The sequence below is a fragment of the Staurois parvus genome, unplaced genomic scaffold, assembly GCF_062004578.1.
Source record: "Staurois parvus isolate SC_StPar_1 unplaced genomic scaffold, SC_StPar_1.0 ptg000387l, whole genome shotgun sequence".
NCBI classification, from domain to species: Eukaryota; Metazoa; Chordata; class Amphibia; order Anura; family Ranidae; genus Staurois; species Staurois parvus.
The window spans coordinates 8219647-8236625 of NW_028318183.1; the positions used below are offsets into that span (position 1 = coordinate 8219647).

Below are 16979 nucleotides of genomic sequence, written 5' to 3' on the forward strand. Positions count from 1 at the left end.
GGCAGGGGGGAGACCTGACACTTCTCATCCTGTGCAGCTCAACTTCAAAGGCCACTACAGGATGAGAAGGGGGGGGTTGTGTGAGTGGACACAGGCACCAGGAGGGGGGTGGAGGTATTCCTATGGAGGAGCAGGCACGCCGTGACAATTCCCATTATGCTTAAATGGGCATTAAAGACTAAGTATACTGCCAAAAAGAGATTTTTATCAGCTTTAAATGGAATTTGTCCCTACAGAATGTACGTATGGTAAGCAGCTACTTTCTGACACAACCATACCCTTCAGAGACATTTAAGTCTAGAGGCTAAAATTGTTTTCTACAGTCAGAGGCTTCTCACATGGATTTCCTTCTGGTCAGATTCCTTTGATAATGTTATAATGAAGTAGTCCATATTCTTACCAAATAGTGTAAGTGGCACGGTATTGTTCTTATGAACGTTTGATGAGCAGGAGATCGAAATGTTGCTTCCTCCAATCATCTTTGCAGTTGATGCAAATAACACTTGTATCATTTCATTCTGAAAATTATAGCAATTTTGGAAATTCCATTTCATCTATATAGACAAAGACATATTTTATGGTCAATCACATGCTGAAGTTATAGCTGCAACAGAAATTTCCATAACAACATTTTTTATTTCCCTCAGTTTTTGTCAGTTAAGTGCATACAAGGGTATGTTCCCACTTTCTCTTCACGTTATAGATAAGTTGTTCCAAGTCAGACCTTAAAAGCTGAATATCTATGAAGATCCAGTAAAAGCTGAAGAAAAGAAATGGGAACAAAAGTGGATCTGTTTCTGTTCCAGATTTATTCCTTTTCTCCATTGGTTTTCACTCCTGAAGTGCTGGGAGTGAGCATCCAATGGTTTTCACGTCCTGGCAACAAGTCAGGATGTGACAGTTGCTAACTGGGATTTGTTTAGCCAGGCTTCTAAGAGGACCCAAATGGCCTACAGGTAAAACAAAAAATTAATGATCATTTTACTAAGTTGCATATATTTTTCATATCTAGCCCTTAGACTGCATAGCTTATTTTCTGGAAAAGGTGAACTTAGCCTTTAGAGCACATATGTCAAACACAAGGTCCGTGGGCTGAATTCGGCCCACCAGCATTATTAATATATTAAAAAAATGTTTACCTGAGTTTGGCTTTCCGAACCCACAACTGTATACTTATACGTTTCATAGATAGCCCAGCACCGTATCACAATGGGATCACCAATTTTAACAAGAATTTCAGGTTGACTTTGTGCAGGTGTAAGATCTTGAAAATAAATACATAAATAAATGGAAAGTTAACCTCGTTTCTAAAGTGATAGCAGAATGCAAGAGGTAAAAGTGCAATGCATACTGTCATGGAAGCTCATGCTACATTTGGACACTAAGAAGGAATGCACTCTTGCCAGGAACAAACCAACTGTCTTAAGATTCCCTGTAGTGTGCTGAAGTTCCTCCTGCTGACCACTTCAATACTACAGGACACAGTGGCAGGAAAATCAACTCAGCACTGTAGGGGAAACGGGATCAAAACTTCCAGAAGTGTTGGTTTCAGAAGAACCTTCATCTGGGGATCTCTCTGGAGGTGTGGGTGGCAGGAGAGGTAAGTGTAGCGCTACTCCCTTGAGAGCCACTAGTTTTTGGTCCCCTTATCCCTGCACAACCAGGCAACACACATTTTCCAACTTCCATTCAAAGTCCTTAACCAGTCTATGGACTTGTTTTTGTTATTTTATTTGGGGTAAACAACTTTGGTAGGGGCTAGAGGTATATGGAATGCCCAACTTGACTTGATACAATAACTCTGAGAACAAACCTTCATAAATTCTGTACAAAACAGATGGAGCCTGGACTTTCTGCTCCCTCCGGAGTGGCATCAGTCTATTGAACGATCAGTGACATGGTCTCTGCAAGGAGCACTTGGTCTCCTCTCTATATGAACTTCTTCAGAGCTCAGCTAGAAACTGGCTGTCTTTGAAGAGTATCCCAGAGCAATAGATTCTAGAACAGACTTGTAGCACTGTCCCAGGGAGAACTGGTTGGGAATAGTACCTAGCAGTCCTCTCTCATGTAGGCCCTGGGGGCATACAGGTGTGAGATTGGGAAACAGCTCTCATTGTTTCAACACTGTTTGTGTGGAGTAAATTAAATGTTTTGACTGAAATTCTGCGGTTTAGCCACAAGATGTCACTGTTTTTCTAACAGCCTCAGACTGCATAGATATTTCTATATTCATGAAGAGGTGGGGTTTTCACACAGAGTTTAGAGAGAACAGGAAGAAGAGAGAGAAGCCATGTTTAGAGGATGGTGACTGAAGGAGCCATGTGAGCAGAGAATCTGATGGCATCCAGGTGTGAGAACATCCCTCAGTAACCAGAGCTGCAGCGAAGTGAAGCTGATCGTGTCCAAGACCCTGATCCTGTTCAGAGAAAGGAAGATTGCTGCCAGGAATGCTGATGAGAGCAGAGGAACTAAGCAGCATATACTGCGATACCGCATGCCTGTTGGAGAGACATTTGTTCTATTCAGAGTCACCAGCGGATGCAAAGCAGACCCGGGTCGGTAAGATCGTGCACACATCTCAATTCAGTGTTGGCGCCTTGAGACTGAGTCCAGGCCTATAGTTAGTCAGTTACGGTCTCTGTTTGTGTCAGGCCACAAGTGTTACTGATTATTGGAACGACTCCACAACTTAAAGTGACATTTCACATTGGAGAGCTGATAAAATCCCACAAACTCAAGCCAGACTGGCGTTTTGCTCAGAAGGAATACTCAGGCACGTGCTACAGGACCAGTTATGGGAGGGGGAATACTGTAGATTTGTGTAAGATTGTAAGCTGTTGTGCTGCAGCGCAGGCTAGCCCATACCATACACCCATACACCGATTCTTGCTCTTTTGGGGTAATAACAGGTAAGGTGTGGCATCTTAGTTGTGTCCGCCAGTAGGTAAATTACTACACTTTCTACCTTCATCCATCAGAAGGCGCCGTGCTGTGCAGCCTTTGGGCTGGGTGTATGTAAATTTATTGTATGTTCCCAGCATTTGTGGTTGTGTTTATTTGCCACATCTAAGTAAAATTCTGTTGTTGCAAAAGCTGGTGTTGGGGTTGCCTTCCTCATTTGTGAGTTCACTGTATCCTGGGGAGCCCACCCCGGTACACGACTTACACAGGTACTCACACTGTCCTTGTGTCCTGTTGCTTTGCATAAACTGCTTTCAGGCCTTTCACTGAGCTATTTATTTCCCAGCTTCCAGGCTGTCCTTCCTCAGTGGACTACAGGGCAGTGGAGCTCCCTCTGTCAACTTCCTTCTCCCATTCTTCCAACCTCCAGAACCCAACTTCTTGGGGGTCCCCTCCCAGGCTACACAGCAGCACAACTCAGCACTCCATCTTCCACCCGATTTCTCTGCTGGCCAGAATCTCTCATATTTATGGGCTGCTTAGACCACCTTGCCAGGCCTTCTGCCTGGGGATCGGCCATATTCCCATAACTATGCACATCTGCAATATGTTGCCTCCTCATCACCTGTTTCAACAACCCCAACATCACCATGATGCAGTACACATGGTTGAAAGGCAACTGCAGCGCAGCCTCATTCACATGCGGATATACTGTACTTCCTGCCGCAACCACATCATGTATACCACCCTGGCTGCTGCCACCTTTACAGCCCAAAAATCCCGGCCCTTATGGTAAAATGCAGCATTCTACTGTGTGGGCACTTGTTAATGTGAGGTCCAGGAACTGGTGTGGCGGTGCTCATTAAGCGCTTCAAACTGTGCCCTTTTCTTCTTTCAACTTTATTGAAGTGTCAGAATTATATTTCATTCATTTGTATGCACTGCAGCTCAGTTGTAGTGCATAGAAACAGACTGTACATGGAGCCTTCAGGTGAGCTTCAGTCTGTTGCAGAAAAATGCACACAGTATGCATTTCTCAACGCACTGCTCAGCACTCAGTGGCACTGTTTCAGTGTGAACAATTGTTTTCTAGTGCCCTTTCAGAGACTTGTGTTTTTCTAGAGCAGAAAAACATAGATCTCTGCACAAGTGTGACTAAGCCCTTATTTCAGTGTCTTCAGGCTCCTCTTCACATCACAGTCCCTCCTTCACATCCTTCCTAGAAGCCCCTTCACATCACATCCCCTCCTTTTACATCATAGACCCATAGACCGCCCCATCACAGACCTCCCCATCAAAGACCTCCCCTCCGTCACAGACCTCCCATCACAGCCTGCCCCATCAAAGACCCCTCCATCACAGACCAACCCATCACAGGCCAACTCATCCCAGACCGCCCCATCCCAGACCCCTTTTATACCATTGCCCCCTTCACATCACAGCCCCCCCCAATCCTTATACCACAGTGCCCTTTACATCATAGCCCCCCCTTCTTTACATCACAGTTTACCTTTCATATTACCACCCCCTTACTTCAGTCACCCTTTGCACTACAGACCCCCCATTATATCATAGTTTCTCCCTCCCCATCACAGTCCTCCCTTAATATTACAGACTCCTGACCCTTTCACATCGCAGCACTAGCCTTCTTTCTCCCCCCTATCCACTTCCTTTACTGTCCTACCTTATTCACAAAAGATGGGAGGCGCGGCAGTTCTGAACAAAGGGTGTAACTTTTTATGTTAAAGGTGGGTGAATGATTGCTTGGACACCCCCAGAGCCTATAAACCAATCACCTGCTTCTTACCTTAAAAGGTCCCTCCCCCTATCAATACCTGCCGCACTTCCCATGTTGTGCCCTTCTTTGAAGAGGATAGAGGCAGCAGCGGGCAGGCGAGAAGACAACTGAAAAAAATAGTGTTGCGCTGTCAGGAAAACTTCTAATGCAATATATAGTGTGTAAAAAACAAAGTCCTATAAACAAAACATCAAAGTTCACCAAAAGTGTGCAAAATCTTCATGCAGCAGTGAAGTGCCATTTAAAAATATTAATAAACCAAGTGGGTACTCACACTTCGTCCACACAACTGCCACTCACTGGATATTTTCTTTTTTTAGACCATACTTTGTAAACCCTAGAGATGGTTGTGTGTGAAAATCCCAGGAATTAAGCAGAAAATACTCAGACCAGCCGGTCTGGCACCAACAACCATGCCACATTCAAAGTTATTTAAATCCTGTTTCTTCCCCATTGTGATGCTCGGTTTGAACTTCAGCAAGTTGTCTTCACCACATCTCCCATGATGCTCCCATGTGATTGGCTGATTAGCAATTTATGTGACCAAGCAATTGAACAGATGTACCTAATAAAGTGACTGGTGAGTGCAGGGGTGGACTTACCATTTGGGCATTGCTCGAGGGCCCGGGGTCAGTAGGGGGCACAATGAGAGGTTCACTGGGCACAATTCACTATGTGGTATCTTACCGCATCAGAGTATGCGGTAGGATACTGCATAGCATTTTAAAAAAACATTTGAATTCACCAAGTAGTGTATTTTAGTAGTGAAAAGCATGCATTAATGTTTCAGCTGTCCTCGGGGTTTCCCACTGACAGCTGAATGTAAAAGAAAGAATTGCCAGAAATTAAACAAATAATTTAAAAAACAGCATGGATTCCCCTCTCCATCCAGACCAAGACCTTTGGGGACAAGGGGACAAGGGCCTCTTCCCCACAGCCCTGGCCAGTGGTCGTGGGGGTCTGCGAGTGGAGGGCTTATCGGAATCTGGAAGCCCCCTTTAGCAAGAGGCCCCCCAGATCCCGGCCCCCCCTATGTGAATGAGTATGGGGTACATGGTACTGCTACCCATTCACAAAAGAAAAAAAGTATAGTGTGAAAAGAGACAGGAGACAACCATTTACAAGTCCTTTAATAAAAGAAGAAAAATAAAAGAATGTTCCTCGAAGTAGATCCAACATCAATCACTATGCCAGCCGCCACCACTACCCAAAAAAATTAAATAAAAAAAGGCTGCGCTCCCGACGCTGGCTCCCTGCCATCTGCCTGCTCCGCTGGCTTGACAGTTCTTAAATATGTAAGGGGCAGGGTTACCCAGTGAAATCACGTGTGTGGCCTCACCTCCTTGTGACATCATCGACCCAGCATGCCCCGGTTGTTGATGCCACAAGGGACGGGGTCACACATGTGATGTCCCTGCCCCTTACATATTTAAGAACTGTCAAGCCAGTGGAGCAGGCAGACGGCCGGGAGCCAGTGTTGGCAGCGAAGCCTTTTTTAAATTCTTTTTTTGGGTAGCGGTGGCGGGCATCATGATTGACGTTGGATCTACTTCAGGGGACATTCTTTTATTTTTCACATGGGGGGGTGGGATTCCGATAAGCCCCCTGCCCGCAGACCCCCACAACCACAGGCTAGGGTTGTGAGGAAGAGACTCTTGTCCCCATCAACATGACCTGCCGGGCTGCATGCTAGGATAAGGGTCTGGTATGGATCTTGGGGGGGACCCCATGCCATTTTTTCTTAATTTTGGCGTGAGGGTTCCTCTCAAAACCCATACCAGACCAGAAGGGCTTGGTATGAATGGAGGAACGCACAACGTTGTTTTATTATTTTTTTATTATTTTTAATGCCCTTTCTATGCAGCTGAGCTTCAATATGTAGGTGGGGTGTTGTGTGGGTGTGGCTTTGGCTTTAGTGTAGGCAGAGACATAGGGGGCCCTATTATCTCTTATTGCCCGGGGGGCCCCATGAGTTGTCAGTCCACCCCTGGGTGAGTTAAAGTAAAGATACAATACATACAAACCACAGTACTTTCATTAATATTGATGTTTTCAGGTAAGGTATAGTATTTGGACCTTGTATTAATGGGTTGCTAAACCCAGGAGTCTGCATTCACTATATCTGGTCTCCCACAGTACACAGAACATGGAAATGCATTTATTTTAGTGAATATATACTGCTAAATACCTTTTCTCATCAGCAGTTAGAGCAGTCTTGTGACTTCTATCAGTGTTCAGCTGAGTCCTGGTTAAAGGTTGTAGAAGTTTTCATTCTCCCCTGATTGTCTATGAGGCTGCATAACCCCTGAACCTCTGTCTGGACAGTGCTGATTGGCCCTGTGCTGATCACATGCACTTTCCCAAGAAAAAAAAAAAACTCTCTAGCAATACACACCAAATTGAGCATATGCAGCTTGCTCCCAAGGCTCTGTTCTATCAGTGGATAGATTGGGGACAGTAGAAGAAAGGGAGGATCAGAGAAGACAAGATCAAACATAATTTTTACACAATGAGAAGGATTAACCCCTTAGGTTCCTCAGTGAGTATAACAAGCATGCTTTACTGCATATACACTGATTTTACTGTTGTGGGTTTACTTACACAAGTTTATAGTAGTATAGCATGAACATTATTTCAAGGCTTGGAGTCACAATGTACTGTATGGTTTGTTCTTGTGAAAGTGTCTAAGAATCTCTGTGGAAATAATAGACTGGAGATGGGGGAAGAAAGGTTATGGTAAACGATAGAAGGAATGTATAGGGGAAGAGGGGTCAGGAAAGAAGACAGAAGACATTTCATTCTCCTGTGGAGCTACACTCACACTTGGAATTTTCAGTGACCAACACCTCTAGTTTTGTTGGATGTCTGCATGTCCCCAGTGTTGATCCACCCCTGGAAGCTACTTTATTGCAGCGTCCCTCCAGAGCTGCAGGGACAAAACGGGCCATGTGAAGATACAGGCATCCAACACACCTGAAAATACCAGATGCTGAAGATTCTTACTCTGTGAGAAAGTGAAGAATGGTTGCAACTGAGGCACCAGTGGTATTATACATATCATTTTCAGTGTTGTAGTTAGAGTATATTTTTAGGTTAATGGTGGTGAAATGCAATAAATCACAGGTTACATGATACTTAAAAGACTGAAAGCACAACCAGGTCTCATTCCTATGTTCATCCACAGCCCCGTTTGTCATATACTCATGTAGACTGATGTATTAACATTACCTATTGTGTATAGTTGGGCACACTCTGTACCATATGCATTGGTAGCACAGCATGTATCATTGTGACCCATAACACATATGGCTTCTACTTCCCGTTGTACTTGCATAATTCTGTAGTTATCTGTTTTGAACTTTGACACCGAGCCTTCATTTTCACACCTGGATTAATGAGAACCAGAACAGCAAAAAGTATAAATGAGCTGGAGGCTGGACTAGGGCTATTTTCATTATAAGCTGGCATCTTTTCCTTCTTATTTTAACAAATATAATAATGTATGGAGGAGATGGCAACCTTTTTTATCAGACAACTTTGTAAAATCTTTACAATGCCATTGTTCATTATTGAATGATAGAAAGCATACACAATGTCTAACTGAAAGCGGAGTTCCACTCAAAAGTGGAAACTCCGCTTATTTGCCTTCTCCCCCTCCTCCAGTAAAATATTTGGCACCTTTTGGGGGGGGAGAGGGGAGCGAATAACTGTTTTTGACAGGTACCTGCTGCCACTTCCAGCTCAGTTTGCTGTGGCGAAGTGAGCCAGAAGTTCGGCCCCCTCCTCCCTCCTGCAGTCTCCTGGAAACTTTCAAAGGTCTCAGAAGACTGCCGGACCAATTAGGAGGTGCAGCGCGACTTGCACATGCGCAATGGGCACCAGGCTGTGAAGCTGCAAGCTGTCACACCCTGGTGCCCACAGTTAAGATGCTGGCGCCGTGGAGGAGAGAAGAGGAGAAGGGAAGGCAAGGGTGAGAACATCGCTGGACTCTGGGACAGGTAAGTGTGCGTTTATTAAAAGTCAACAGCTACAGTTTTTGTAGCTGCTGACTTTAATAAAGACAAAAATGGCTGGAACTCCACTTTAATTTACTTTTTAGCAGTCCCATAAAAGCGCTTCATCTCTGAAGCCAGTCATCAGGTAGGTGTATAAGTCAGTGCTGCAGCCCAGGGTGCTGATCCCCAACAGGCGATACTGATCCAAGGGTACTTGCCCAACATATGTCCTTAGTAAAACATAGCTTTTCTTAGCACAACCAGCAAAAATACAGCAAGAGAAGCTTACAGGTTTTGGCAAATAGCCTTAGTTACAGCATAGCATTATTTTACTTATGTTTTGTTTCCACATATTTCTAAAACAGGATGAAGAGGAGTGTTATTGTTGATATATGGGATCCTGTTCCTGAGTTTTGATATGGTTTTGCATTTATGTAATTTTGTATGGAAAAAATTTAAAGAAATAAAACAAAATACAAAAAAAAGTAACAGTTAAAGGCAAATTCAGCTTCATAACCAACCAATGACATATTTGTTGTATATTCTGCTGCTGCTGCTGCTGCCAGACTCATCCACCATACCAACCATTCAGTGTCTGCTACTCCTCTCTGCCAATCCATCCACTGGCTTCTGCTCACCCAACAAATTAAATTCAAAATACTGACAACAACTTACAAAGCCATCCACAATTTTCTTGATTTGTTAGGTTTCCATATGTGATCACTCTACATCTAAGGGAGAATGTCACCAGCACACCAAGGATCACCAATATGGGTCCAAAAGTTGTAGTCAACTAACACATAGTTACATCAAGGTAGCGTTTCGGAGTCTCGCAGGACCCCTTCATCAAGCATGTGACAAATTGTGACAGAAACTGGAAAACTATTTAAGAAAACCATCCACCAATCAGAGTGAAGTAAAATGAGCCCGGCCCTGCCCAATGATGTCATGTTCCCTCCAAAAAATGCATTCAAATCAATGTAAACAGAAACATTATAAACTGGGAGAATAAATAAACCATAAAACAATAATCAGATGTGCATAACCTGCATTCCAGGGGACAGAAACATTGTGGTCACATGTGTATCATAGTACTCCCCGGCTTGTAATAAAGTGTCAGCTGAAAGCATTGCTGTATTCTGGAAACAATGATCAGCAGCATATATGTCCCTGACAGAAGATAAAAGCTGTTGCCTAGAAATGTGGGGGTGTGTCTCCTATTGTCAGGTGAGCTGCAATGAGGACACACCTACAGTGGTCCTATTTTTGCAGCGGCCGACACTGTCATGGCAACGAATGTCACCTGCGCATGCACCATGCGAGTTTATTACTCACGCATGAGGTCAAAGTCATTCCTTCACTGGCCTCCGTTATTATGGAAACCCATGACGTTGGCGCCAGGCAGGACGAGGTGGAGGCAGGTCGCCTGTGTCACAGAAACACATGACGCCGGCGCCACACAAGCCAATGGGCGGGCAGGGTTGCAGAGATGAGCTGTGGAGAAAAAAGAACAGAAAGGAAACACATTCAGGGCCAGTTCACACCACATGCATTTTAGTTGCTTTCTTTCTGCATCCAAAACGCACAGGAAGTAGGTTATATAGTTGTCGATGTCATAGTTCACATCAGTGCTTGCAGTTCCCGTGTGTTCCAGTTGCAGAAAAAAAGCAGAACATGCTGCCTCTTTTCTGCACAGAACTGGACTGGAACACGATAAGACACATCACAAATCCACCAAAACGCACCAAAAATGCACTGGAACACACATGTCCCTATTTAAATTGAAGAAAAAGAGATGGGAAAATTGAACAGGAATGCATAAAAACGCATCGGAACGTGTTAAAAACGCATCAAGAACGCACCAAAAATGCATATAAAATGCGCATGCAAAAACGCATCAGGAACCATTTGGACTGCATTTCTATTGTGTGAACTAGCCCTGAGACCGATGATAATTGGTCCGTGAATGAAGCTGAGGAGAAGTGGAAGAAAAGGGAGTGATAATAAATTGAAAAGAGGCTGGAAATGAAAAAACAATAGCGGGAAAAAGGAAAAAAACCTAAATGAAAGCAAAAAAAGTAGAGCTAAAAAAATATTAAAAAATAATAAATAATAATAGAAAATAAACAGGAAACAAAAAAAAAATGTGTAGGGGTGGCACAGCTCACCTGCTTGCAGAAAGAGAGAAACCACTGTGAATAGTGTGAATGTGAAAAATTGAAACCAAATGTTATGTACAAAGCTATATATACTTCAGTCATGAGGAATCATCCTAACCAAAGTTCATCTGCTATCCAAAAAGCACAAATATGAGGTATGGATATTAAGTCCCCTTGGTTGTGTCGTGTTGAGGGTATGGATCCAATAAGCTTCACAACAGAGGGGGAAGTTGTTACGATCTCCTCTTGCCAATCAACTGACATGTTCGATGGTCATTCCCCTGAATTCATGTACCTGGTGTTCTGCAGAAATAAAATGGACTGCTACAGGTTTGCTCAAATCAATAGGTTCACCTTTGATACTCTTGACTAGAGCTGTTCTAATCTCACTCCTGTGTTTCTGAAGCCTACGCTTAAAGGGACCTTTTGTTTTGCACACATAAACTAGTGAGCGGGAGCATTTCAGAATATAAATGCAGTAATCAGTGTTACAGTTCAGGTAACCCTGTATCTGGTGACGTTTCCCACTGTGCGGATGTGTGAAATATTTCCCACAGATCAGTGAGTTACATAAATTACAATTGTAACAGTTGTAACAACCCTGTCTTTTGGTGAACTTGAACACTGCCTTAGCGTACTTCATCCTAGGGTCCACTTGAAGTAATAAGTCATGTAAGGATCTACCTCGCTTATGTACCAACAATGGTGGATTCTTTAAGTCGGGTGATAGCGTGTCATCAGCTCTAAGGATGTACATATTACGCATGACCACTTGTTTAATACGCTCAGATTCCTGATTGAAGCTGTGTATAAATAGCGACCTGTTGACGGCCCTAGGGCTGCCTTCAAAATCTGCTGTAGCTCTGGCTAATGCCTGGTCAAATACTCGAGTAGGATAACCTCATTCCACAAATTTTATACATATGGCCTCAAGTTGTTCTATCTTGTCATTCATACAGGAGCAAATGTGTAACACCCACTTGAACTGTGAAATAGGCAGGCTATCACGGAGATGCTTGGGATGTGCGCTCTGGTAATGTAGTAGGGTGTTCCTGTTTGTTGGTTTTGAGAACACAGATGTCTGGCATGTAGCCTGGTTATTAATGATCCTCACATCAAGATATATAATGCTGTCAGGGGATATCTCAGGGTTGAAAATGATAGATGCTGTTAAGCGTATCGACAAACTCGTAAAATATAGATGTTTCCCCTTCCCAAATAAGGAAGATATCGTCAATATATCTTAGCCATCATTTGCCATGATCAATGCATGGGATAAATGTTGTGCTCCTCTATATACCCAACAAACAAATTTGCAAAGGAAGGGGCAGCAGAAATGGTATTCACACGGGAGATTCTGGGCCATCGATCCTGACCAGAAATGTTTAACCGCCACCAAACCTGCTTCATTAGGTATGCTTGTATATAAGGATGAAATGTCCATTGTTGGTAATTTTCAATTTACATTGAATGCTGAGAATCCCCCAAGTTTATCCACAAAAATCCCCTTTATCCCTGACATATGCCGGCAGGTTCTGAACCAATGGTTTGAGATGAAAGTCCAGTAGCTGAGCCAAAAGTCTAAATTTTATAGGGTTTGTACCCTTGTGAATTTTAGGCAACCCATACATCAGAGGTAGTTTTGGGGATTCATCCATCAAGAATTCAGCTGTCACATTGGAGATCCAGCCCTTGGCTTGGCCGATGGTAATGAGAGAATTTACAGTGTTCATAATGCCTTGTGTAGGATCTGCAGTGAGTTGTAGGTAACTAGTAGTATCAGCTAACGTTGATAACATGCCAGCCCTATAGTTTTTATTGTCCATATTGTCACAATAGCACCGCCCTTATCCATGGGCTTGATGATAATGTTTTTATTGTCCCTGAGTGTCCTTAGGGCTTTAAATTTCTCAGGACTAAGATTAGTGTATCTCTTCATGGGAATTCCAGAGAGAACATCATGTTTCAGAGTGCGTATGTAGCAATCAACGGATTGGTACTGCCCAGGGGGCATGAATTTGCTTTTAAGCTTGAACGAATGACCTATGGACAAAGCCATAGTTCGTGGTTGTGTATTAAGTACTATGATACACATGTGACCACAATGTTTATATCCCCGGGAATGCAGTTTATGCACATCTGATTATTGGTTTATGGTTTATTTATTTTCCCAGTTTATGTTTCTGTTTACATTGATTTGAATGCATTTTTGGAGGGAACATGACATCATGGGGCAGGGCCAGGCTCATTTTACTTCACTCTGATTGGTGGATGGTTTTCTTAAATAGTTTTCCAGTTTCTGTCACAATTTGTCACATGCCTGATGAAGGGGTCCTGCGAGACTCCAAAACGCGGCCTTGCTGTAAACCTTTGGACCCATATTGCTGATCATCGGTGTGCTGGTGACATTCTCCCTTGCTGATTCTGTTTGGTTCCAGCTGACGGTCGCTGCAGCACCCTCTTATGCACACAGCCATTTTTAACACAGGAACGTGGGAGTTTGGATTGTACACTTGCATTTTCCATCTAAAGTTAATTTATTAAAAGACAAAATGGCTTCTGGGATCACATGATTATAATTACTAGTCATGCACATTCAACCACAGTGTAGGTCACATAAATCTCAGGAGTGAAGTAGTGCATTATGCAATTTATGTTATATGAAGCCTAACCACACAATAACTGAATAAGAAAATTGTAGACAACATCTAAGCCTTTGCAACAAACAGGTCAAGAATTATATTTTCTGTCCCCTAGGCCAACGGTTCTGTGCTGCTCCTCCTCTAACCCTATCAACTTGCAAGCTTGGTAATATACCTGCACAAGCAAGTTGGGGTTGGTGGTAGAGAGGCTGAGAAAGAAAGTTTGCCCACTCTGCCAGCATCTAATAAATTAGGGCAAAGCTTTACTCTACTCTGACAGCAGTTGGTTCTAGTTGTACCCAGGGGCGGACTAACCATTCGAGCACTCGGGCACTGCCCGAGGGCCCGGGGTCAGTAGAGGACCCCATGAAATGCCCCTTGTACCTTTTTTATAGGCTTTTTTGAGTGTGGGCAAGGACACAGGGGCCCCATGATCCCCTATTGCTCGGGGCCCCATGAGTTGTCAGTCCGCCCCTGGTTGTACCATTGTGGGCAAAGTGTAAAATCTGTGTAAGTACACTATTTCGCTAATGGGAATTCACTAGTTGCCACAATGAGATCCACATAGGGTGGAACTGACAGGCAGATCTGTAGCCTGGAACCAAATGATTACACATAAGAGTGTGATACCAGCCGTGTGGGCAACTGGGCGCTGCTCTTTGGCCTTGCCACTACAGCCACAGCCTATATGTCCAATGTAAGAATTAAACCACAGTCTATTGTCACTAACTAATGCAATGCTCATGCAATCTATATGTAAGAGTTTTATTACACTTAATCTTAGCTTTGACCGCAGTATTGATGGTACAGTTTTAAGTGTTATAAAACAGGTCTATGTTCTGTCAACAATTTTTTTTACCTGTGTTTACATGGGGTGCTGAATTCCCATCGGACCTCAGGATCAGGGAACCCCTCTGATATACATCTCACCTTTCCTCCCTCTGCAGTGAAATAGGGCTTCCTTGGCTTACCTAGAACAAAACGTAAAATATAGTTGAGTCTCTATATGAGGAATGTATTGTGGTTACAGTAACCAGCCTCTGCTTATGGTTTATTGGCAAAGCCCTGAACAAAACTATCCTCTGGATAAGTTAAAGCTCTTTACTGCAGTTTATTGCTCACAGCCAGAAACTTAACAAGTCTTGAGATCCAGCTAGGACTGTATTAATATTATTATTATTCATATTATTACTCACAGTCAGTAATGTTTCCAATAATGAGATGCTGTCTTACACTCAAAATAGAAGGAACATCTAAGACTGTATTAAAGGAAAGTCCTACTTTTTATATGAGCCTCATTCATAAGTACCTTTTGGTGCAAAATGTGTCCAGAATTTAACTGTGATCTCATTTCTGTATGGGTTGTGATTTTAATTATTTTTAAAAAATCCCTTAGATTAATCAAGATACTTCAGGGGTATTTTTCCTTACTTACATTTTTGCCTTATTTTTGTCATGTTGATTTCAAAGAAGACAAATGTGCTAAAATTATTTCTTTATAATGTTATTGTGCTCTATAGAAATCCATACTCTTTTTAGAGGTTTATATATACTTTGATATTTGAAAAAAAATATATATTTTTGTTTATTGTTTGAAATGACTATATACAACAATATGCATGATGGAGTAATTTCTGTTTATAACTGCTTCATGATTATTGAGTGTTATTGTTCCCCCTCTGGTAGCTCCAAGCAGCGCAATCATCAACCAAGCACTATTCTTGGTATGGTCATTGGAGAAAATATTAGGTGTGGTCAAGTTAACACCTCATAAATTATATATATATATATATATACACATACATACACACACACACTGCATATATATTTATATATATATATATATATATATATATATATATATATATACATACATATACACACACATATATACATACACAGTATGTGTGTATATATATATACATATACACACATACATACACATACACAGTATGTGTGTGTATATATATATATATATATACACACACATACACACTGTATGTATATATATATATATATATATATATATATATATATATATATATACACTGCTCAAAAAAATTAAAGGAACACTTTGTATTCAGAGAATAGCATCAAGTCAGTCTTGATTGTTAATCAGTTTCAGCTGCTTTGGTGTTAATAAAATTGACAACAGGTGCACTACATAGGCAACAATGAGACGACTCCCAAAACAGGAATGGTTTTACAGGTGGAGGCCACTGACATTTTTTTCCCTACATTTTAATTTCCATCAAACGATATGGCATCCTTACGTTCCTAACACGTTATCCAGTCCATATCAGTACAGATATCCAGCATGATATTTTTCCCCACTGAAATCTGATGTTTTCAATGTGTTACTTTAATTTTTTTGAGCAGTGAGTATATATATATATATATATATATATATATATATATATATATATATATAAAAATACTGATGTCGGATGGGAAGGCCTTGCTCTCAGTCTCCGCTCTAATTTATCCCAAAGGTGTTCTACCGGGTTGAGGTCAGGACTCTGTACAAGTCAGTCAAGTTCCTCCACCCCAAGCTCACTCATCCATGTCTTTATTGGCCTTGCTTTGTGCATTGGTGCACAGTCATGTTGGAACAGGAAGGGGCCATCCACAAACTGTTCCCACAAAGTTGGGAGCATGAAATTGTCCAAAATGTCTTGGTATGCTGACACCTTAAGTGTTCCCTTCACTGGAACTAAGTGGCCAAGCCCAACCCTTGAAAAACAACCCCACACCATAATCCCCTCTGCACCAAACTTTATATTTGGCACAATGCAGTCAGGCAAGTGCCATTCTCCTGGCAATCGGCAAACCCAGACACATCCATCAGATTGCCTGAGAGGGGCTTACCTACAGGCAGTGGAGCTTGGAAGGAGGAAAACTCAGACCTTCGCTGGCCCCCAGAGTGAGGACCAGTTGTGTAGCAGGGAAGGAGCGGCCCAGCTAGAAGGTCTAGAAGCAGGCACTGACCCACCAGCAGCACAGGAGAAGGACTGAGTGAGTAAATTTGCACCCCCCATGTCAGAATTTATATATCTATATATATATATATATACACACTGTATACACATACATAGGGCCATCATTGGACCCTGGGGAAGCATTTTCTCCACCCCCCCCCATGCAATTTCGCTCTCCACCACCTGCTCTGAGACAAACAATAAATAGTAGCTAGACTCAAAATCAGTTTACTGCAGCAGATCAGGCAGTGATTGTGACTGGTTGCCAGAGGTTACAGCATATCATTACTGCTCACTGACTGGTTGCTATAATTTACAGCACACACTACAGCTCACTGATTAGTTGCTAGAGGTTACTGCACATTCTTACCATCCACAGAGTGATTGCTACAGGTTACTGCACATCATTACCACTCACTGAATGGCTGCTATAGGTTACTGTGCATCATTATCACTTACTTATTGGTTGCTAAAGGTTATGGCACATCATTATGATTCACTTAATG

At 42.5% G+C, this 16979-nt stretch overlaps 1 protein-coding gene across 1 annotated transcript in view; it reads right to left on the reverse strand.

The window, feature by feature from the left end:
• The window catches only part of FLT3 (fms related receptor tyrosine kinase 3), a 121086-nt gene that overhangs the window by 44789 nt on the left and 59318 nt on the right, over positions 1-16979 (reverse strand). Inside the window, 4 exon segments of the mRNA XM_089685776.1 lie at positions 401-554; positions 1140-1264; positions 7928-8085; positions 14355-14466. Coding sequence (XP_089541902.1) covers positions 401-554; positions 1140-1264; positions 7928-8085; positions 14355-14466 — 549 coding nt within the window.